At 50.4% G+C, this 21,160-nt stretch overlaps 2 protein-coding genes and 1 long non-coding RNA gene across 13 annotated transcripts in view; 1 reads left to right on the plus strand and 2 right to left on the minus strand.

The window, feature by feature from the left end:
• Positions 1 to 86: 86 nt before the first annotated feature.
• On the plus strand, positions 87 to 19,226 carry OGG1 (8-oxoguanine DNA glycosylase). 11 transcript variants are annotated; one of them, XM_031034189.2, is made up of 8 exons: positions 87 to 377; positions 637 to 744; positions 1,178 to 1,425; positions 2,023 to 2,202; positions 3,635 to 3,816; positions 5,100 to 5,250; positions 5,387 to 5,436; positions 5,641 to 8,926. In XM_031034189.2, the coding sequence occupies exons 2-8, from the start codon at positions 638 to 640 to the stop codon at positions 5,920 to 5,922; spliced, it is 1,200 nt and encodes a 399-aa protein (XP_030890049.1). In that variant the 5' UTR covers positions 87 to 377; position 637; the 3' UTR covers positions 5,923 to 8,926. The 11 variants fall into 11 exon arrangements, with proteins under 11 accessions (XP_030890049.1, XP_030890050.1, XP_030890053.1 ...); XM_031034190.2 differs by having other exon boundaries at positions 87 to 339; XM_031034193.2 differs by lacking the exons at positions 87 to 377; positions 5,641 to 8,926 and adding an exon at positions 18,889 to 19,226 and having other exon boundaries at positions 445 to 744; positions 5,131 to 5,250.
• CAMK1 (calcium/calmodulin dependent protein kinase I) lies at positions 5,971 to 14,970 on the minus strand. Its single transcript, XM_006739002.3, has 11 exons — positions 14,862 to 14,970; positions 12,332 to 12,463; positions 10,816 to 10,890; positions 10,592 to 10,730; positions 9,646 to 9,772; positions 9,476 to 9,551; positions 8,670 to 8,782; positions 8,001 to 8,079; positions 7,817 to 7,904; positions 6,359 to 6,476; positions 5,971 to 6,250 (listed from the first exon to the last, which is right to left on the minus strand). The coding sequence occupies exons 1-11, from the start codon at positions 14,942 to 14,944 to the stop codon at positions 6,168 to 6,170; spliced, it is 1,113 nt and encodes a 370-aa protein (XP_006739065.2). The 5' UTR covers positions 14,945 to 14,970; the 3' UTR covers positions 5,971 to 6,167.
• The window catches only part of LOC145721816 (uncharacterized), a 6,557-nt gene continuing 4,152 nt past the window's right edge, over positions 18,756 to 21,160 (minus strand). Inside the window, exon 2 of the long non-coding RNA XR_014145733.1 lies at positions 18,756 to 19,078. This is a non-coding gene — a long non-coding RNA (uncharacterized LOC145721816). The remainder of the gene's footprint in view (positions 19,079 to 21,160) is intronic.

The raw sequence follows: 21,160 nt of genomic DNA on the forward strand, positions 1-21,160 counted from the left end.
GAGGATTGGGGCCCGAGGGCGCATTCTGCGGCCGGTCCGCGGGGCGTGGGGATTGGACACCCTGGCGTGCCGAGTGCAGACATCCCCAGAGAAAAGGCCGAGAGCGGGCAGCTAGCCCAGCGCGCGCCAACCGCTGCGGCGCCTCGGAGAGACCCGCCCACCTACCACCACACCCTGTTCTCATTGGCGCCTCTCACTTCTTCGCGGATTGGCTACCTCCGGATCCAATAAGCCAGGCCTGAGTCCTACTTCCGGGGAGAGTGAGGTCGGCCCCCTGGAGAAGCCGGAAGAGTGCATTTGCGCGCGCTTCCCAAAGTCGCGACAGCTCGGAGGACAGTGGTGCGCGCCGCGCGGGAGGCGGGGGCCGGGGAGGATACGTAAGGAGGAAGGACGGAGGATTGGGGGGGAGGGGCCCTTGCCCCGCCCGTAAGGGGCGGGGCCTACGGGGAGTGGAAGAATTAAATGAAACTGGGAGGGCCTTAAACTAGGGGGCAAGGGCTTGGTGGGCGAGGCCTTAAGGGATGTGTAGTCTGTGTGGGCGTGGTCTTTTGGCTACGGGAGATCTGGTACCGAGTGGGCGGGGCCATTATGAGGCGGAGCCTGGCGTGGAATTCTTCGCTCCCTTCTGCTATGCAGCATGGGGCATCGTACTCTAGCTTCTTTCCCGGCCCTGTGGGCCTCCATCCCCTGTCCACGCTCGGAGCTGCGCCTGGACCTGGTTCTGGCTTCCGGACAGTCCTTCCGGTGAGTGACCCTGACTCCTGGACCCTCGACACTGCAGGTCTGGAGTGTAAAGGAATGTTGGGGGTGATGGAAGAAACCTCAGGGTACAAAAGAGGAAACTGAGGCACGGGTGGTGAGCCTGTTTCCCCCCTTTATAAAGTGGAGGTAAAAAAGCAGTGCAGGGGCACTTGGGTGGCCCAGTCGGAAGCATCCGACTCTTGATCTCTGCTCAGGTCTTGATCTCAGGGTCATGAGTTCAAGCCCCGCGTTGGGCTCCACGCCGGACATGGAGCCAACTTAAAAAAAAAAAAAAAAGCCAGTGTATTGTTGTGAGGAAATGACTTGGCATTTCCTAAGTCAGTTTTGTGTATGAAGCTGTTGTAGGGTGGGAGGGCCCCAAAGGGTGCAAGAAGGAAAACTGAGTACCAGGGCTGCTGTGTGCCTGGGGGCTCAGGTGGAGGGAACAAAACCCTGCGCACTGGACTGGAGTGCTGGCGAACCAGGTATGGACACTGACCCAGACTGAGGACCAGCTCTACTGTACTGTGTACCGAGGCGACAAGGGATGGGTTGGCAGGCCTACATCAGAAGAGCTAAAGACTGTGCACCAGTACTTCCAGCTGGATGTCAGCCTGGCTCAACTATATCACCATTGGAGTTCTGTGGACCCCCACTTTCAAGAGGTGGCTCAGAAATTCCAAGGTGAGTTCAAGGATTGGGGCAGGGGTTGGAGTTCTTGTAATTTGGTTAAATTACAGTTTCACCATCTGTAAAATGGGGATTATATTACAGAATTTTACAAGGATTCGTAAATCAGAATTTTACAAGGATTAAAGGAGTTAATTTAACGTGTAAAGCTTTGCTTAGAATAGTACCTGACACATAGTAATTATTTATTACTATTATTATTGTTCTGCTGATTACCACAGCGTAGTGACAAGGATATTGGACCAAATCCTGGCTGTGTGACCTAGGGCAGGTGACGTCATTCACTCTGTAAATATTTACATAGCATCTGCTATGTGACTGGGGATATAGCAGTGAACAGACACAAACACAAAACAGACACAAATCCCCATCCTCATAGTGTTTACATTGTGGCTTCTTTATCTGTGAAATGTAATGATAGCCCAGACCTCATGGATTCTATGAGGAATGAGAGTTCTGGTGTTGCTTTCTCTAACAACACTGTCCGTCATTCCCCCTGGATGCTTCTAGGTCTTTAGTGCCTAGGATCTGAGGGTGAGAAGAGGCCACTCCTGACAGCAGGTCTGTATCCTATCCCCTACCTTTCCCTAGGTGTACGACTCCTGCAACAGGACCCTATCGAGTGCCTTTTCTCCTTCATCTGTTCATCCAACAACAACATTGCTCGCATAACTGGCATGGTAGAACGGCTCTGTCAGGCCTTCGGACCTCGGCTCATCCAGCTTGATGATGTCACCTACCATGGCTTCCCCAGCCTGCAGGCCCTGGCTGGTGAGTAGGTGGGTCCCTGCCCTCAGACCCTCCAATAGCTTTCAGGGTCTCGTCACTTCTGCCCTGGTCCCCATCTCCCATCTCAAAGCTTCTTGCCTTCCCAAATACTGCCCTCTTCCAGAACCACCTTGCCTGGTCTGATCAGCCCCACCAAATCCTCCCCGTCTGTCCCTAAAATGTCAGCACCTCACTAGTCTTTGCTTTATACCCCATGGGTTCAGTGCTTCATCAAAAAAACAAAACAAAAACAAAAACAAAAAAACCCAACTATATATGGTATATGGTACTTTGGGGTTAAGAGCACTCATTCTGGAGACAGACTGCCTAGGTCTGAATTCTACCTTTGGCACTTGACATCTAGCTGGATGACCTTGAGCACATTATTTAGTCTCTCTGTGTCAGTTTTTTCATCTGGAACAAGATAATAATGGCACCTACCTATCAGAGTTGCCACAAGGGTGAAGTAAAGAAATACACATACTGTGTATTTGACATACAGGAATTATGCAGAAAATTTAAGTTGCCATCTCTAAGGGAACCCAAAAATTTTGCATCCAAGAACATTAGTGTTCTTCATAGCAGCCCTGTAAGGCAAGTATTTTACAGAGGCAAATATATCAGTTGGCAGATGTGAGAATAAAGCGAAGAGAAGTGCTTAGGGACTGCATAGTAAGGAAACAGGCCAGCTAGAGAAAAGAATGTTTTTGGTACTTAGAAACCCCGTCTTGGGGGGGTTGAGGAATAGAAACCCAGTCTTGTGTCTCAGCTCCCAGTTTAGTAGTCATAAGACCAAAAGAATTCATTTACCTCTCCAAGCTTCTCTTGTTTGTAGGATGGGAATAACAGTTTCTATTCAGAAGGGTTTGAGTGGTGAGTAAAGCATTCATGAGGCAGGGTGCTCTAAGGGTCTAAGAGCATGGGCTTTGGTTTCCCAGACCTGGGTGCAAGATCCCATCTACACCCTGTCCCTTCTTGAGCAAGTTATTACCCTAAATAATAGTGCTGTCATCAGGGTCCTTGAGAAAAGTGTAATAATGTGCCTAAAGCACTTTGCCCCCACACAATACCCAGCACTTGATAATAGAAGCTGCTGTTGTTATTATGGTTATTATTTGAGATCATAGATGTGAATGCACTTTGGAAAGGTTAAAGAACTCAACTGGGGAGTTCCACCAGGGCAAGTCCTTCTTGTCCCTGCTCCAGTGCCCAAGACCGGGTAGTAGGTGCTCAGAAAACATTTGTAGAGGGGCAGAACCCAGGCTTTAACCCTTGCCTTTGCACAAGTAAATGTCCTGGCATCTCCCAAAGGGCAATGAGGTGGGAGAGAGGTGCCTAGGGAAAGCATTCCTGTGGGGCAGAGGGCTCACCCATTAGCTTGAAGACAGGAAGTATTTGAAGATGCCTGACCCCCACTCTCCCCAACTCCCAACAGGGCCAGAGGTAGAGGCTCAGCTCAGGAAGCTGGGCCTGGGGTACCGTGCGCGCTACGTGAGTGCCAGTGCTCGAGCCATCCTAGAAGAACGGGGTGGGCTACCCTGGCTGCGGCAGCTGCACATGGCCCCCTATGAGGAGGCCCACAAGGCCCTCTGCACCTTGCCCGGGGTGGGCACCAAGGTGAGGTCCCATTGGGATAGGAGCTACCCTCACCACCCATGTGGAGAATAGCAGAGAAGGAGATAAGGCAGGCCTGAGAGCTGGGTACATGCTTGGCTGCTGAAGGCAGGGCAGGAAGAGAAAGGATACAAGCAGATGTTTTATTAGAAAAAATGCAAAGTGCAGAAGGAATATAAAGGACTTTGTCCCTTGAGTGCATTTTTATTTTTATTTATTTATTTTTAAAGATTTTATTTATTTGACAGAGACAGAGACAGCGAGAGCAGGAACACAAGCAGGGGGAGTGGGAGAGGGAGAAGCAGGCTTCCCGCTGAGCTGGGAGCCCCATGTGGGACTCGATCCCAGGACCCTGGGATCATGACCTGAGCCGAAGGCAGTCGTTTAACCAACTGAGCCACCCAGGCGCCCCACTGAGTGCATTTTTAAAAAGGCTATTTGGGTGCGCCTGGGTGGCTCAGTCGTTAAGCGTCTGCCTTCGGCTCAGGTCATGATCTCGGGGTCCTGGGATGGAGCCCCGCATCGGGCTCCCTGCTCCGCGGGAAGCCTGCTTCTCCCTCTCCCACTCCCCCTGCTTGTGTTCCCTCTCTCGCTGTATCTCTCTCTGTCAAATAAATAAAATCTTTAAAAAAATAAAAAATAAAAAAAATAAAAAGGCTCTTTGTTCAGGTGCACATATACACTGCTATATGTGTACAAAAATTTCCAGAAGGAACCACAGGAAACTTAATAGTGGATACCTTTGGGAAGACAAGTGGAAAGATGTTTTTCCTTTTCATGTTGTTTTTATCTTGAAATTATATGTACTTATAAAAGTTTTTGTTTAATATCAACAAGGTTTGCTAGCAGTAAAATGATTGGGAATTGGGCATTTATTGTTTTCTTCTTTATACTTCTCTCTAGATTAAAAATGGATTTTTGTTTAAAAACCTTTTTTAATGTGCTCTGAACTTCAGCCCAACGGAGAATCTTGGTTCTGCCTCTTCTAGCCACGTAACCTTGGCTAAGTCACTTCACCTTTCTGAACCTGTTTTCTTGTTTGCAGAAAGGATATAGTACTGCCTTCTTCCCAGGTTATGAGAACCTGGCCCACATGGGTGTTCACACAGTAGAAATCTCATCATAGCTATTTTTAAAGTTATTACAAGAGGGTGTATATTGATGGAGAATGTAAAATAATAGTAACCTCGGAGTGGTGAAGGAAACAGCCAGCTTTGGGACCAGAAGCAGGATGCTGGCTGGATCTTGCCATTCCTCCTCTGTGGCTCACTCTTTTTCTTTCAAAGGTGGCTGACTGCATCTGCTTGATGGCCCTAGACAAGCCCCAGGCCGTGCCCGTGGATGTCCACATGTGGCAGATTGCCCAGCGTGACTACAGCTGGCACCCCACCACGTCCCAGGCCAAGGGTCCAAGCCCCCAGGCTAACAAGGAACTGGGTAAGGAGAGAGTGCAACACTGGAGCTGGTAGTGGGCTGAGGTGGTAGAAACTTTTCACACCTCTCCATAAAATCCCACTCCTGTGGATAGGGAGTAGGAGGGCTAATTAATTTCACCTTATCACTTCTGGTATAGGAAGCTTTTTCCGGAGCCTGTGGGGACCTTATGCTGGCTGGGCCCAAGCAGTAAGTGTACTGAAGCTTCTCTTCCTCCTCCTCCTCCTCCTCCTCCCACCCAGACCCCTTAGGACTCCTCCCCCAGCCCTGACCCAGTTGACTCCCCCACCACCACCGCCATTGCAGGTGGTCCTCCAGGACTCTTCACCCACCCCAGCCCTGACTCTAGTGGGCGCTCCTTGCCCTGACCCTGCTCCCCGTGAACTCTTGTAGCTCTCCACACTGCCACCAGCCCCACCAGCCCTGACTCCGTGTACCCTGACCCCCCAGAGTGTCCTCCCTGCTGCCCCCAGGTACTGTTCAGTGCTGACCTGCGCCAACCCCACCGGGCTCAGGAGCCACCAGCAAAGCGCAGGAGATCTACAGACCCAGAGGGCTAGGTGGGGGGCACTGTACAAAGGGGTTCCCCAAATACCTCTCCCCCCATCCAGTCTTGTGTTGGGAAGGGGGCTTCCTGCAACTACCTCAGGAACCAGGTGCACTCAAATTAAGTAGTTTGCACAGCAGTGTGGGGTGGGGATTCTCTGGAGAGACAGAGCTACCTATGTTTTTATCTCTTCCCTTTATTACAAGAAAGAACAATAAAATAGAAACATTTGTATGGAAAATGCAGCAGAGGAGTGATAGGGAAAGGGGTGGAGAGGCGGCGGGGCAGGGTAACTCTCCAGTTCAGGGAGGGAAGGGGAGCAGGGTGCCCCAACCCCTCCAACGCGAAGGGTTCGGACCCTGGATCTGGGGCCCTAGAGCTGTGGGGGCAGTGCAGGGGACAGTCCCGGACCCGGCTCCGCGCAGCCGTCTCGACAGCAGCAGCCAGCCGCTGGCCCTGCATGAGGAGAGAGAACAGAGTTGGCCGTAGGCGCAGAGCCTCTACACCAGCCTGGATGCCTCTTCCTGGACCACTCACGCCCTTGCACAGAGCACTGGTCCTCACCCCCAACTGCTGGTGTCAGCAGCTCCCCGTGGCTCGCCGTCGGTCCCTGCCCCTCCTGGCTGGTGCCCAGCTGGAGCTTCCTCATGTGCCGCACCACGGCCGTGGCATTGAAAGCTTGCTGTGGGGAGAAGGGGGAGATCATGTGACAGGGTCTAGTGGTGGGATTCTTGCACTGGTTTTGTTACTTTTCCTTCAGGTGTTAGTGGTTGATCCACTAAAGCCCCTGAAACCTCTACAAGTCTTTATTAGACGACACTCAGCCATGTTATATATTTGCACACACATACAGGCATATATATAAAACGTGTGTATATGAACAAGTATATATCATAACCCATTATAATTAATTCTTGTTCACATCATCGCAAACACTTCATATAGCAGCATGTGTCAGGCACTGTTCTAAGCACTTTATTTAGCAATTCATTTAATCTTCACAAAGGTCTTTGAGGTGGGCTCTGTTAGTGTCACCACTGCCACCGGAGAAAACTGAGGCACAGGGAGTTTGAATAACTTGCCCACATGCCTGTGTGTATCATTCTTTATTTAACATATCCACCAAGGCGTCCAGCACAACCCTCAAATTCACCAGGTCCAAAACCAGAATCCTACCCCCCCAAGTGTGTACCCCTGGGATCCCCATCTCAGTGATAGTACCACCGTTCACCATGTCCCCAACCAAAATCTTGGGCTAGCCTTTGACATCTCTCTCTGCCAACATCTCAAAATACATCACTTGTTGTCAGTTCTACCTCCTAAAGGACTTCTGAGCCATCCACTGTTCTCAGGTCCAAGCCCTTACCATCTCTTGCCCACATCTCTGCTATAGCCTCCCAGCCGTGACTCCATGCCTCTCTCTGCACCCTGAGAGCCCTTTCTGGAAGGCAGGTTACTGCTGAAAATCCTTCTGGAGCTCGCCAGTATCTTCAGGACTGAGTCCGTTCTCCACTGTGGCACTCGAGGCCTCTACCTGCATTTCCAGTCTGGGCTCCTGCCCCGCAGCCCCTCCAGTCCGTCCGGGCTTACTGAACACGTGTACCTCCCTGAATGGCCACATTCCCCCTCTCTTGCCTCTGGCCCTCTGCATGCCAGTTCCCTTTGCCTCAGACATGATTCTGCTGTACCTGGCTAATTCCTACCTAGCTGTCGAGTCTGATAGGTCTGTCAGGCCATCAGCATCCTTCCAGGACCCCAGAGATTGGAGTAGATGTCTCTAAGAGTTATACTGTTCTCCCTCTAGACTTGGAGGTCAGGGACTCTCACTGGGATAGAGTAGGTGTCAGGGAGTGTTGAATGAATGAATGAATGAATGAATGAATGAATGAATGAGGTTCTTTAGTAAGCATCCCTGAGCAGTCACTGTGTGCTTGACTTGATGCTAGGTGCTGTGGGAGCTGAGGTCTGGAGTGGGGTGGGGAGGACGCCTGGGGAGGCTGGGACCCAGGATTAGGAACTCACCTTCCACTTGCTCTTGGCAAAATTCTTCTTGATCTGCTCGCTCACCGACTGGTGAATATTCTTATCTAGAGCCGTATCTCCTGCAATCCTAGGATGGGGGTGTGTGGAGGGTTGTCTGTGAAGGCAGAGGCAGGCTTGAGGGCCCCAGACCCCATCCCAGCTTGCAGCTTGTGGGAGCTCTCACCATGGGTGCTGCAAGGCCTGTTCACAGGTGAACCTCTTTTCAGGATCCTTCTCCATCAAGTGCTGGATGAAGTCTTTGGCTGAACCCCCAAGGCAAAGGCAAAGACAGAAACAGCATGGTGGTGCCTGTGGACACCCCCAAGACAAAACCCACCCCCTCAGGTCTGGCCTGGCATTTAAGCAAGACAAGAGGCCAGATCTGTCCATCCACCACCCGACCCCACTTGTACTCTTTCTCTAAGCCCCCCGCCCACCGCAGCCTTCCAGCTCTCTTTTTCCCTTATGAAAAACTTGTTCTTAAAGAAGGTTCTACTCAGTGTATTCACACTGATGTGTAAGTGACTGATAATGGCTTCATAGGTTTGCCTCCTAATAGGCACAAAAGGACAGATGAAAACCTTTATGGTGGTGTTTTAGGCATTAGGAAGTCAAATGGATGAGGTATTTTCAAAAATACTATTTTTGAAGGCTGAATGAATGCATGCCTACAAGCTTCTCAGACCGGGGGCTAGGCAGAGGGAAGCACCTGGGGTGGGGTGTCTGGTCTTGAAGACAGCTCTCAGTTTGGGGCTGGGGAATCTGACCAAAGGCAGGCAGTGAAGAGACCCCAAAACAGATGTGAAAGGCACCAGAGGTAGGGCCCAGGGGAAGAAGGCAAAGTCTCAAATACCAGAGTCAGAGATGTCGTCCCAGTAAGGAGAGTCAAACTCGTACTCGGCCTTCAAAATCTGTTCAAAGAGTTTGGCATCATTCTCGTCATAGAAGGGGGGGTAACCGCAGAGCCTGGGCAGGGAGAAACTCATCCTCATATCCACTTTCAGTGCACCCATTGGCTCCAGGATGGGGCTTTGGGGCAGTCTCGGGTCAGGCCGCACCCACAGGGGGGAGTTCCCCCTTTTACAAAGAGGGGATATCTGCCCCTCTCTGATTTTTTTCATTCCTGTCCAGCTACACTAGCCTTTCTGTTTCTTAATTTGCTACCATCTTCCCTTCCTCAGGGCCTTTGCACTTGCTGTTCCTTCTGCCTAAACCATTCTTCCCCCACACCTCGAATGTCTGGCTCCCTCACTTCATTCAGGAGGCTATTCAAATGTCACCTCCTAAGAAAGGACTTTCCTGACCTCCTTATCTAAAATGGCATCCATCCCCATCTCCCTACCCTGCTTGATTTTTCTTCATAGTATCTTAATACCTGACATTATTTTATAGATTTATTTACTTGTTTATTATCTATCTCCCCTACTAGAGTTTTTCCTCCCTGAGGGCAGGCACTTTGTTTTGTTCTCTGCTAAATCCCCAGTGTTTAGCATAGTGCCAGAAACATAGTATGTATTGAATGAAGTAATCTTACTCATTAATTGGTAGATACAAACATAGGCGGCAGGAAAGAAGAAATAGCAGAGAGGAGGAAGAGAGCAAAGTAGGGGAGAGGAGAATGCTGGAGCCACATGCCCCAGTGGCCAAGCCCCCACTCACAGAATGTAGGCAATGACCCCAATGGACCAGCAATCCACTGCCTTGCTGTAGGGCTTCTGGGCCAGGACCTCAGGGGCTATGGAGGGAAAGGGACATGGTGGTGACAAATCTCTGCCCTGCAGCTCCCGATTCCTCCCCTACACATGGCCCCAGCCCAGGATGCTCCATACCCACGTATCCTGGGGTTCCACAGGCTGTGGAGAGCACACTGCCAGGGTCCTCCATCTTGGAGAGACCAAAGTCAGAGATCATGATCTTGGAGTCTTCATCCAGGCTGTAGTACAACAGATTCTCTGGCTTGGAAGGGGGAGGGAAAGGAAGAGGCAGAGATGGCCAGACGCTGGCAGAACCATCTGCCTCCCCAAGCACCCCTCAAAAACTGAGAAAGCCACTGTGGCTTCACGGCTGCCATCTTGGTTGAAGGCACATGAAACTCAAGGAAGTTCTCAAGGAGGTTAAAAGTACCAGAAAGGACAAGGGCCTCGGGAATGTGAGAAGGAATTTTCTATAAACTTCAGGTTTATATTGTGAGCCCTGAATAATTTTTGAGCACCTACTGTGTGCCAGCACTAGCTTGATTTCATTTCATCCTTACCACATCCCTGTCAGGCCAATCTGAATAATCCCCCTTTACAGATGGGAAAACTGATGCCTTGAGAAGCAAAGTGACTTGCCTGAGAACCTACAGTTAGGGAGTAGTAGGGACAGAATTCAAGCCCAGATCTGTTTCACCCCAGCGCTCTTCTAGACCGGAGGAGATGTGCTACAAAATGTGAATCCATCATAGTCTCTGAGGTGTAGGATTTCAGGGGTTTCTGGCTTCCTTCTTTATGTTTTGCTGTCCCCTCCAAGTTTTCTACAAAGAGCAAGGGGGACTTTTATTATGAGAAAAAGACCTAGCCGTTATTTGGACAAAATACCAGCTCCATTCACCTTTGTATCCATTTAAGTGTCCAAACTGGAAGGGGAGGAGGCAGTTTAGGCTTTACAGGGTGCATTTTGCAGAAGGGAAGCCAAAGCTCAGGGAAGGGGTAAGAGTTGCCCCAGGTCATACAGTGAGGGGTTTGCGGAGGTCCCACCCGGCACCCCAGCTCACCACACACCCTCTCACCCCACCTTGAGGTCTCGGTGTACGATGCCCAGGTCATGCAGGTACTTGACGGCATCTAGCACCTGGAAGATGAGGCGGCTGGCGTCCCGCTCCGTGTAGAAGCCTTTCTCCACAATGCGGTCAAACAGCTCCCCGCCGGACACCCTGCAGCCGGGGACAGGACAGTCTGGCCACAGAGGCTAGGGAGGGGCAGCAGGAAGAGGTGTGAGCAAGGGGTGAGGCCACTCACAGCTGCATGATGAGGTAGAGGTGACCCCCACTCTCATAGATGTCATCCAGGGCTACAATGTTGGGGTGCTTGATCCTGAAAGGAGAAATGAGGTAGTTCAGAGCTGAGGACAGCTCAGCCACTTCGCTACCCTCACCTCGAAAGGCCACTACTGCAGACCTGGGCAGGACAAACCAGAGTTCTGTCCCAAAAGGAAAAGCTGATTTACCACAATTTATTATGATGTAATGGAAGGTAGGAGAGCACAGAGATAAACAAACACTGGGCCCTGGCGTCGGACCCATTGGACTGGGTCTCACCTGCCTCTAGTGCGTGCTGTTTGGGGGCAAGTCTTTTCACCTTGCAGCACTGATCAATACACGATTTTAAAATGTTTCTGTGTTTATAAGTCTGTCAGCCTCCGCCACCAGAACACCAGCTCCAGGAGACCAGGGGCTTTATCTTACCATTGTTCCTCCCACACCTGGGGTAGAGTAAGTGCTTACTTATTCATTGAATATTAAGCCTCAGTTTCCACATCTATAATATGAAGCCAATGACTTCCCTCAGTACTTCCCTCAAAGAGTTGGGGTGAGGATGACATAAGAAAACGCAGATAAGAATCTCGGCATAATGCCTGGTACACACTGAATGCTCAATAAATGAACCAATGATGGTGACTGAGCTTGACAGAAGCCATGGCTCTGCCACAAAGTTGCTGTGTGACCTTGGGCGAATCCCTTACCCTCTCTGGGCCTCAGTCCCCTCCCGGAACCCAGTAGTGGAAATTATCATTTCATCCCTGCCCAGGGTGGTTGGAAAGCTCAGGAGAGAGGATGGAAGTGAAGGTTCTCTATCAGCTTTCCAGTGAGGGCAGGAGGTTTCACATCAGTATGAGCTAATCATAGACTAGTTGGTTATTTAATCAGAGGGTCATGAGACAGGCATTTTTTAACTTCCTGAGTGGCTTGGCTTTAATACATAGGGGGGAACTTGAGGTAGGTCTACGATCGCACCAGTTGAGATACATTGCTTTGAGCCACATTCAAGGATTGGCTTTTAGATCTGACTGAACAGATTAAACTGTAAATAAGCAGTGGCATTTCAGTCACATCTGTCATGTTAACTGCTGCACCAGACACATGAAATAAAGGAACCTCTAGGGACGCCTGGGTGGCTCAGTCGGTTGGGCGGCTGCCTTTGGCTCAGGTCATGATCCCGGTGCCCTGGGACTGAGTCCCGCATCGGGCTCCTTGCTCAGCAGGGAGCCTGTTTCTCCCTCTGCCTGCAGCTCCCCTGCTTGTGCTCTTGCTCACTCTCTCTCGCCCACGCTCTCTCTAACAAATAAATAAAACTTTAAAAAAAAAGGAACCTCTAACGTTCTCCACAACCCTGCCAAGTGGAGATTATTACCCCATTTTATAAATGAGCAATTTGAGGCTCACAGGTTAAACAATTTGCCCAAAGCAGAGGTAGGAAGAGAATGGGAGGAGTCAAGGCAGGGTCAACCCCGGCAGAAACACTGTGGCCCACGCACTTGTGCAGGACAGCGATCTCATTCTCCATGCTGCCCTCCTTGCCCTCCAGAGCCTTCTTGGCGATGCATTTGATGGCCACCAGCTTGTGAGTTCTCTTATCTTCTGCCAGGATTACCTCTGAGAAGGCCCCCCTGCAGAGAGAGGGGATTCATGAGCTGGGGAACTGGAACCTTAGCTTCCCTTCAGCCCCTCCTCCATACCCCTAAGGGTTAGGTGACCACCTGTGAACTAAGGATGTGGGATGAGCCTCCCTCCATCACTCTTCCACGCCCTGGTCCGTGCGGTGGTCACATGACCCAGGTCTGGCCAATCAAGAGTAGCCTATCCTTGGCCACAGTAATTGGGTCCTGTGATGCAAGCCAGGTTACTGGCACTTTGAGAATGAGCTGCTCTTTCCTGCCAAGCTGGTAAGATGCGAGCCTGGAGCTAATGGTGGTTATCTTTGCCACCACTTGAGAAGAGCCTGCTTGAGAATGAAGGTAACACAAAGGAAATCAGAGCTAAGAAATTCCTGATGACAATTTCCTGGGGCTCCTGGGTGGCTCAGTCGTTAAGCGTCTGCCTTCAGCTCAGGTTATAATCTCGGAGTCCTGGGATTGAGCCCTATATCGGGCTCCCTGCTGGGCGGGAGGCCTGCTTCTCCCTCTCCCACTCCCCCCACTTGTGTTCCCTCTCTCGCTGTCTCTCTCTCTCTCAAATAAATAAAATCTTAAAAAAAAAAAAAGAAATTCCTTATGACAATTTCCTAATAACATCATGTGAGTCTCTGAATCCAGCCATGCCTGACGTTTATGCCCTCAGCTTATTGATTTATGCATAACTGGTTCATTTTTTTCTGCTACAGTCAATTTGAGTCATGGTTTATTAACACCTTTTATATCCTTGAAGAACCATCAGCATCACCTGGGAACTTTTTTTTTTTTTTTTAAAGATTTTATTTATTTATTCATGAGAGACAGAGAGAGAGAGGCAGAGGGAGAAGCAGGCTCCTAAGGAGCAGGGAGCCCGATGCGGGACTCGATCCCAGGACCCTGGGATCATGACCTGAGCCGAAGCCAGACGCTTAACCATCTGAGCCACCCAGGCGCCCACCTGGGAACTTTTTTATGAGTGCAGAATCTCAGGTCTCAACCCTAGACCCACTAAGTCAGAATCTGCATTTTAACAAGATCTTCAGGTAATCTGTACGCTCACTGAAATTTGAGAAGCAATATTTTACAACAAGCTCTTAGAAAAGAGCAAACTCATTTGCACTAGAGTTCACTGATAAGGAGGATTTACTGGAGTATTTTTCTAGTACTTTTTGCTTTCCCTGGGATAAGAGGAAGTCATATGTCAAAAGCATCTCTTGTGGTGAAATCTCAATCATCAGAATAACTAGTGACTGTGGGGGCACCTGCATGGCTCAGTCAGTTGGGCATCTGCCTTTGGCTCAGGTCGTGATCTCGGGGTCCCAAGGTCGAGCCCCATGTCAGCCTCCCTGCTCCATGGGGAGCCTACTTCTCCCTCTGCCTCTCCCCTGGCTTGTGCTCTCTCTCCCAAATAAATAAATAAAATCTTGGGAAAAAAAAAAAAAAAAAAAACAACTAGTGACTGTGGTAGCCTCATTGCTGGTTTCCAGTCTTGTCCCTCTCCAATTTACCCTCCACGCTTTGGCCAGAGTGCCCATCCTGAATTGCAAGCCTGCGAAAATGTCTTAAATGTCTTCCTATGGCTCATGAGACAAAGTCCAGCCTCCATAGCTTGGCTTTCAAGGCTTTACGTGACCTGTTCTCTCTTCTCAGCCTCTTCTTCCACTCTTCCCCAGTCTCTGATTATAATAAGCTCTATCATTCTTTTCCTCTTTCCACACATAACCTGCTTCTCAGCCTTTGCTTATGCTCTTCCTTCTGCCTAGAATGCCCTTCTCCCTCTGTGACAAGTGCATTTCTGCTTATCCTTCAGTCCCTAGCTCAAATACCCACTTCTCCAGAAAGGTTTCTCCAGGCAGAAGCCACCATTCTGGGCTCTACAAAGTCCTCATTCCTGACTTTAACGGGAGCACATCATACACCCTGTTGTCATTTTCCCTGGGTGTGTTTCCCTCACATGTTTAGGATCGACTTGAGGGGCAGAGATCAGGTTTGAGTTATTTCTGGATTCCCACCACTGAGAAAAGAACCATGCCCAGTTTCAGTTCCTAACCTAGGCCAAAACCCCCAGCTCTTGGCCAAAAATTGGAAAAACTGGCTCCTTCCTTCTCCCCTACTTCGTTCTCTTCACAGGAACCCAGAGCTGCAGCCAAGAGCAGCGTCTGTTCTACCCACTGTCAGCCAGAAGTGAAAACATGGGCCAGACTGGGCCATGGCAAGGCTGCCACGGGGCCGGGACTATAGGAAACAGGAAGTGGTGATCAACTGACCAGAGGAAGTACCACCCTGGACTCAGTCTCCCAGCCAGCCAGGCCCAAGAGTGAAGACCTTCCCAACCCACCCCCTAGTTCAGAGACAGCCTCCCCCGCCAGCCCCGCTTGCCTGCCCTGAGACTCACGTTCCCAGAACATCACGGAAGTCGTAAATGTCCCTAATGTCCTCCACCTGCTTCCAGCTGGGGCCGTCCACTGCCCCCGGCATGGCCCACTGCCCCCTGGCCACAGCCAGGGCTCCTGAGAAGGGGAATGGAGGGAAAAGACTCAGTGGGGCCCAGCCTTCTGTGTTGGAACTTCGGGAACTGAGGCCCCATTCAGTCATTCAGCCTGCATTTATTCATTCCTTGATTCATTCATTTGATAAAATTATTCAGCAAATTCATTCATTCACCAGTCATTTGTTCTTCCCACAAGTCCTCATGCCTAGAGGAAAATCCTTCAGGGTGGCAGCAAAAGTCTTTTTTCAACAAACTCATTCGTTCACTAATTTATTCAGCTTACCTCCCAGTTTCTCCCTCTCCAAATCCAAACACTCAGGTGGACACTGACCCCCAGGAGGACAGCAGAGAAGACCCCAGAGCAGCTTGTAGAAGCACAGGGTCCTGGAGGGTCCCCCTATCCCCAGAACCAGCAATGTCTCAGCCCCACCCTGGGAATTGCTGGGGTGTCTCCTCTCCTTCCTCTTTCTTCTCCCACCCAGCCTCTCGGAAATCAAGTTTCCGGCAGCCTGGGCTTCCAGCAATATCTCAGCCATGTTTTTAAATAGCTCCTTTTGTACTGTTACCACGGCAACAACAGCCACAGCTGGAGCTCCCCAGGCCTCCTATTACCCCCTCTCCCTCCTGGCTCCCTGATTGGGTCCCAGAAGCCTGAGAAATGGGCTTCTTCTGACTCTGATCCAGCCTGTACCTTTCTCCATTGAGACCTCTGTCAGCCGGAGGGTGGGAGTTCTCTCCCCATTTATCAGATGGACAATGGGGAGACTGAGGTTGGCAATGGATAGAGACTGGGTCCATCTTTGCCCAAATGATGATTGGCTGGGGTCCAGCTAAGTTTGCTGAGGACAAAGGACTTTGATGGGGCCACTCTCAGCTTGTCTTTCCAATATGCAGCCAGATTGGGGCCCATTCAGAGCCCAGCATGCTGTGTGACCTCAAGGAAGGCACTTTCCCTTTCTGTTTCCTCTGTGGGAGAATGAGGGATGGTGTCCTGACTAGAGTCCCTGGTGTGAGATCCCACTCCTTGGATGGGACCTGGTTCTCAGGAGGGGCCTGACCACCCATCCCAGGGGCAGAAACTTTTAGGAAAGGAGACATGATGGTAAGCTCTCAAGGCAGAGTTTTAAAACCCACCTGGAGGCTTGGCAAATGCAACCTTCACAGGTCCACAGACACACCCGAACACACCGAGCTCCACCCACACCTCTGAAGCAGAATACCTGCCCCAAAATTCAGTACATTCCATACCCAGATACCCCAACACCCGATCATACATGGAAACCCAGACATCAGCACACATGTCCACACACACACACTCCCCCCACACATCCTCACACCCAAACAGCCCTCCCACGGATCCCTCTTACACCCCCCCAAAACACACATCTGCACACACACACACACACACACATTCCTCACCTATGTACCGGACATCCCAGATTCACTCATACCCTTCATCCTGTTTCTATACACCCTAGAAACTCCTGTGCTCCAAACCGCACCCCAACTCCTTACACACCTAACTTCAAACATCCTCAATACACAATCGTATAGCCTCAACTCTTACTACTCTTGAGCCAGATACCAGCATGCACAACACTTGGACACACATCTGCAGCAAAAACACTGATTCCCAGACACCCCCACCCATAAATATACCCTTAACACGCAACTCCATATCCGATCCACATGCCTGTGCTAAGACATTAGCACAACCCAACACAGCCCCCACACATCTATAGCTCCAAATGCCAAGTCCGTCCATATTCAGGCCCAGCCGAACACAGGCGCGCGCGCGCACACACACACACATACACACACCCTCCCCACCTTCCTCTAGTACCCACTCAGTTCCCCCACAGCCGCCCGGCACCTGCTGGGCCTCGGGCCGAGGTTGGAGAGAAAGGCCCTGCCCTGCCTCTCCCTGCCGATCCAGAGCCCAGCCCGTCCGGGCACCCACTCCCATCCTTGGGGGAGGGTATCCAGCGACTGGGGGCGTCTGGCCACCCCTCCTCCGCGCCCCGGAGCACAGGCGGGGCGGCCCCTGGGCTGTACCTGCGGCTGCCCCGCCGCGGGGTTGGCTGGGAGGCCCGAGGTGGCTGGCGCCGAGCTCTGGCTGCCGGTTGCCGTGCGCCGCCGCTCCGCTCCTGGCTCGCCCGCCCGCTCTCTCGCTGGCGCTCGGCTCGGGCTCTGCTGGCCCCCTCCGCCCGCCTGCGGTTCTGATGTCAGTGGAGGAGGAGCCTGCGGCGGGGGGACGAGGGACTGGGAGGCTCCGCTGCGCTCCCGGGCTGGGGAAGGGGCGCGGTGGTTGAGGAGGAATCCCCTAGTTCAGGTCAGATCCTCTTTTGGACTCTTCCCTCCCCTCCTCTCTCCTGGAGCCCCCATTTCACAGAGGGGACAACTGAGGCCCTGAGAGCTGAAGGGTTCAAAATCAGCAGTTGGTCAGAGGAAAAATCGAATTCGAATCCAGATCTGTGTGATGTCAGATACTGGCGGGTTCCACCCAGTCGTCTTGTGGAGTTTGAGACCAGTTCTGGGAGCTCCCTTGGGGATCTTGGGCTCTTTCTCCCCGTTCCCGCTCACCTCCCCCTTTCCCTCAGTGCCCCAAAGGGAATTAGGCCCTCAAAAGGGCTCAGGAGACTGATGGGGGCGGGGATGAAGGGGTAGAGAAAGGGCAAAGCAAGAGTAGACAGTGAAGAGAAAGGAGGCAGTTATAGGGAGGTGGCCCCAGTTGACAGGCAGGAAAACAGACCCGGTGTTCCTGTTCCAGTCCCCTGCACCTGCCCCTCAAAATAGGTGTGGTGCCCCCGAGGGACTGGGACAGGGAGGGGGAGGGTGGGGGAGGGAATTAAATCAGGATCCTGGAGGAAGCAGGCCAAAGAAGACCAAAGTGCCACGGGACTGGGCGGGTTCCAAAGGCTGATGGCTAGGGGCCAGGTTTGGGGTGAGGGGGGAGCACAAATTGCTCCTGGGGTGTGGGCAGGGGGCCAAGGGACCTGACTGAGGTCCTCTTGCGCAAGTCTTTCCTTGGGAAGAAATTTGGTGCAGGCGGAGAGAGGGAGGAATTCAAAGGAAGTGTGGGTGGGGCTGGATTGGGGCCAGTCAGAGAAGGCACATTGCTGTGACCCCCCACTCCACCTCCATCGCTTCCCACTGCCCAAATTTCTGCATTTTCCAGTGGGTCGTGGGAAAAGGACAATGCTTACCCCAAATCAATTTCCACTGGCTTTTACCTCTCTTATCCTTGGGACTAGGTCAGGGGTGGTCGATGTTATGCCCATTTTACAGAGAGAGGACGATGGCTGAGGTTCCTAGAAAGGCTTTAAAGACTGACTTGAGTCACACTTCACCTCTCTGAGACTCAGTTTTTTCATCTGGAATATGGGAATATGGACGACCAATTCAGAATTCTCCTGAGAATTCTGTGAGATAATGAATGTGAAGTGCCTGGAATATTGTAGGGGTTCAAATATGAGAGCTAGACTTAGTGTAAACTGAGGCTCCGAGAAGGGACTTGATTTGTCCAGGGGCAAGGGACTAAGGGGCAATTTCCTTCCCCTGAATCTCAGTATCTCAGACTTCCTAGTCCATGGAAAATCACATTTCCTGCCTGGGGCTGAGCCCCTACTCTCCCCTATACCCACCCATTGAGCTAGAATTGTTTCACCACAAATTCCTGTTTATCTCATTGACAATATTCCTAAGGTGATAAGGTAGTCTCTGCCTGAAGACTTGTACAACTTTCATACTCTGTTTTACATTTTGCCTGCTTTTGAGCATGTTTGAGGGCACTTACACTTTCTTTTTTTAACAAATACATTCTCTTTTATTTTTAAAATATTTCTACCAAACAAGTAATTACGTCAGATACTAAAAACACACAAAGACCATCCTTGTCACTGATCAGATTCTTTCACTTGCCAAATAACAGAATCCCAACCAAAGCCAGCTTCATCGAAGAGGAAACTGTGACTGCAAGACTGAAGGAAGAACACCATGGATCAGGGTCTTGGAGACTGGAACTGGAGACACAAGACTCACAGGATTTGCTTTCTTGCTTCTCTCCTGTCTTGATTTCTCTGCACGTTGACTTCCCTTCCTCTGCAGAGTGATCTCTCTGCCTGGCAGAAAACATGGTGTGAGGCAGACCCAGCTTTCCAAATAAACCCAGCAGGAGAGCTATATACCCAGTTTCATATATCAGTCTCAGGGAAGGACTCTGATGAGTTCTGCTAGAGTAACATACCTACTGCTTGGCCCCAAACAAACTATTGCCAAGGAAATAAGGTACTATATTGGGCAAATGTACTGTCGCGGGCAGCCACACTATGGGATGAAGACGGGTATCTTGCCAAAAGGAAATAAGGGTGCTGAGCACACTTTGAATAACAAATCCATCCCAGCCCTGCTCCCATCAATCAGAAATAACCAGTATTAGTATTTTTGGTACATATTCCTCCAGACTCTTTGGGATGCATATACATATTTACATTTCCTACTACAGTCCCAAACCCCAATGAGCATATTTCAAGGTACTAAAACAAAAAGTCAAGGAAAGTCAAATATATGAAGGAAAAAAGGGAATAATCCTCTTCTCCCCTTTGTTATTAAAAAGATGACAAAACAACTGGAGGGGCGAACGGTTTTCTAAGATTAGAGAAAATGGAAGAATTCTTTTTTTTTTTTTTTAAGATTTTTATTTATTTGAGGGGCGCCTGGTTGTCTCCGTTGTTAAGCGTCTGCCTTTGGCTCAGGTCATGATCTCAGGGTCCTGGGATCTAGCCCCACATCGGGCTCCCTGCTCAGCGGGAAGCCTGCTTCTCCCTCTCTCACTCCCCCTGCTTGTGTTCCCTCTCTCGCTGTGTCTCTCTGTCAAATACATAAATAAAATCTTTAAAAAAAAAGATTTTTATTTATTTGAGAGAGAGAGCAGGAGCAGGGGGAGGGGCAGAGGGAGAGGGAGAGAGACAAGCACACTCCCTGTTGAGTGGGGAGCCCGATGAGGGGGTGGGGGTGGGGGGGGATGGGGGGCTCCATCCCAGAACCCTGGGATCACAAACTGAGCTGAAGGCAGCCGCTTAACCTACTGAGCCACCCAAGCACCCGAAAATGGAAGAATTCTTATGGAAATGATGGACAGGGTTATTTACAAAACAGAAAAACATTCTTTAACTTCTCTTGCTGGAAACAAACCAAAAATCCCTACCCTACTCCAAAATTATATCCAGCATTAAAGGGCAAACTTCAGACTGGGGAAATGTCTTACAGACAATGGGATAATATTTCTATTATGTGAAGAACATCTAACATTGATAACAAACAGACTAAGGACCCAATAATTGGTCAGCGGAGACAGATAAAACATGATAAACATGGGACATTTTCTACCTCACATAAGTAACCAAAGCAGTGCAAACTAAAAGGCCATTTATAGTCCTTCGATTTCGAAGTTTAAAAAACTGGTGACACCGAAGACTGTTGTCAGTGTGAACAACAGATACTTCTACATTTCTGGTGGAAAAAGGACTTGCTAAAATCTTTTGGAAAGCCATTTGGCAATATTCATCAAAGGCTTAAATAATGACCAGGCCTTTAAAAAAAAAAAAAGATTTTATTTATTTACTTAAGAAAGTGGGAGAGAGAGAGAGAGATCACTAGCAGGGGCGGAGGGTAGAGGGAGAAGCAGACTCCCCACTAAGCAGGGAGCCTGATGCCAGACTCAATCCCAGGACTCTGGGATCATGACCTGAGCTGAGCACAGATGCTTAAACAAATGTTCAGGCCTTTTGACCCAGGCATTCCTCTTCTGGGAATTAATTTCAGGGAAATAGTCCTAAATTAAGACAAAGCTATATACTCCAAGATATTTTTTTTTTAATTTTTTATTTATTTAACAGAGACACAGCGAGAGAGGGAACACAGGCAGAGGGAGTGGGAGAGGGAGAAGCAGGCTTCCCACCAAGCAGGGAGCCCGATGCGGGGCTCGATCCCAGGACCCTGGGATCATGACCCGAGCCGAAGGCAGACGCCCAACAACTGAGCCACTCAGGCGCCCCTAAGATATATTTTTTAAAGATTTTATTTATTTGTTTGACACAGAGAGAGAGACAGCGAGAGAGGGAACACAAGCAGGGGGAGTGGGAGAGGGAGAAGCAGGCCCGGTGCGGGGCTCGATCCCAGGACCCTGGGATCATGACCTGAGC

The sequence above is a fragment of the Leptonychotes weddellii genome, chromosome 1 (genome assembly GCF_054177405.1).
Source record: "Leptonychotes weddellii isolate Sample4059 chromosome 1, ASM5417740v2, whole genome shotgun sequence".
Taxonomy (NCBI): domain Eukaryota; kingdom Metazoa; phylum Chordata; class Mammalia; order Carnivora; family Phocidae; genus Leptonychotes; species Leptonychotes weddellii.

What these genes read in the sequence shown, in the direction of transcription:
- OGG1 (XM_031034189.2), top strand. Translation starts at nt 638, where the DNA reads ATGGGGCATCGTACTCTAGCTTCTTTCCCGGCCCTGTGGGCCTCCATC. An exon ending in GCTTCCGGACAGTCCTTCCG is followed by an intron (nt 745 to 1,177) that starts GTGAGTGACCCT and finishes CTGGGGGCTCAG; the next exon opens with GTGGAGGGAACAAAACCCTG. An exon ending in TGCCCGGGGTGGGCACCAAG is followed by an intron (nt 3,817 to 5,099) that starts GTGAGGTCCCAT and finishes TTTCTTTCAAAG; the next exon opens with GTGGCTGACTGCATCTGCTT.
- CAMK1 (XM_006739002.3), bottom strand. Translation starts at nt 14,944, where the DNA reads ATGCCGGGGGCAGTGGACGGCCCCAGCTGGAAGCAGGTGGAGGACATT. An exon ending in CTCTACCTCATCATGCAGCT is followed by an intron (nt 10,731 to 10,815) that starts GTGAGTGGCCTC and finishes CCCCGGCTGCAG; the next exon opens with GGTGTCCGGCGGGGAGCTGT. An exon ending in CAGGCCTTGCAGCACCCATG is followed by an intron (nt 7,905 to 8,000) that starts GTGAGAGCTCCC and finishes CCCCCATCCTAG; the next exon opens with GATTGCAGGAGATACGGCTC.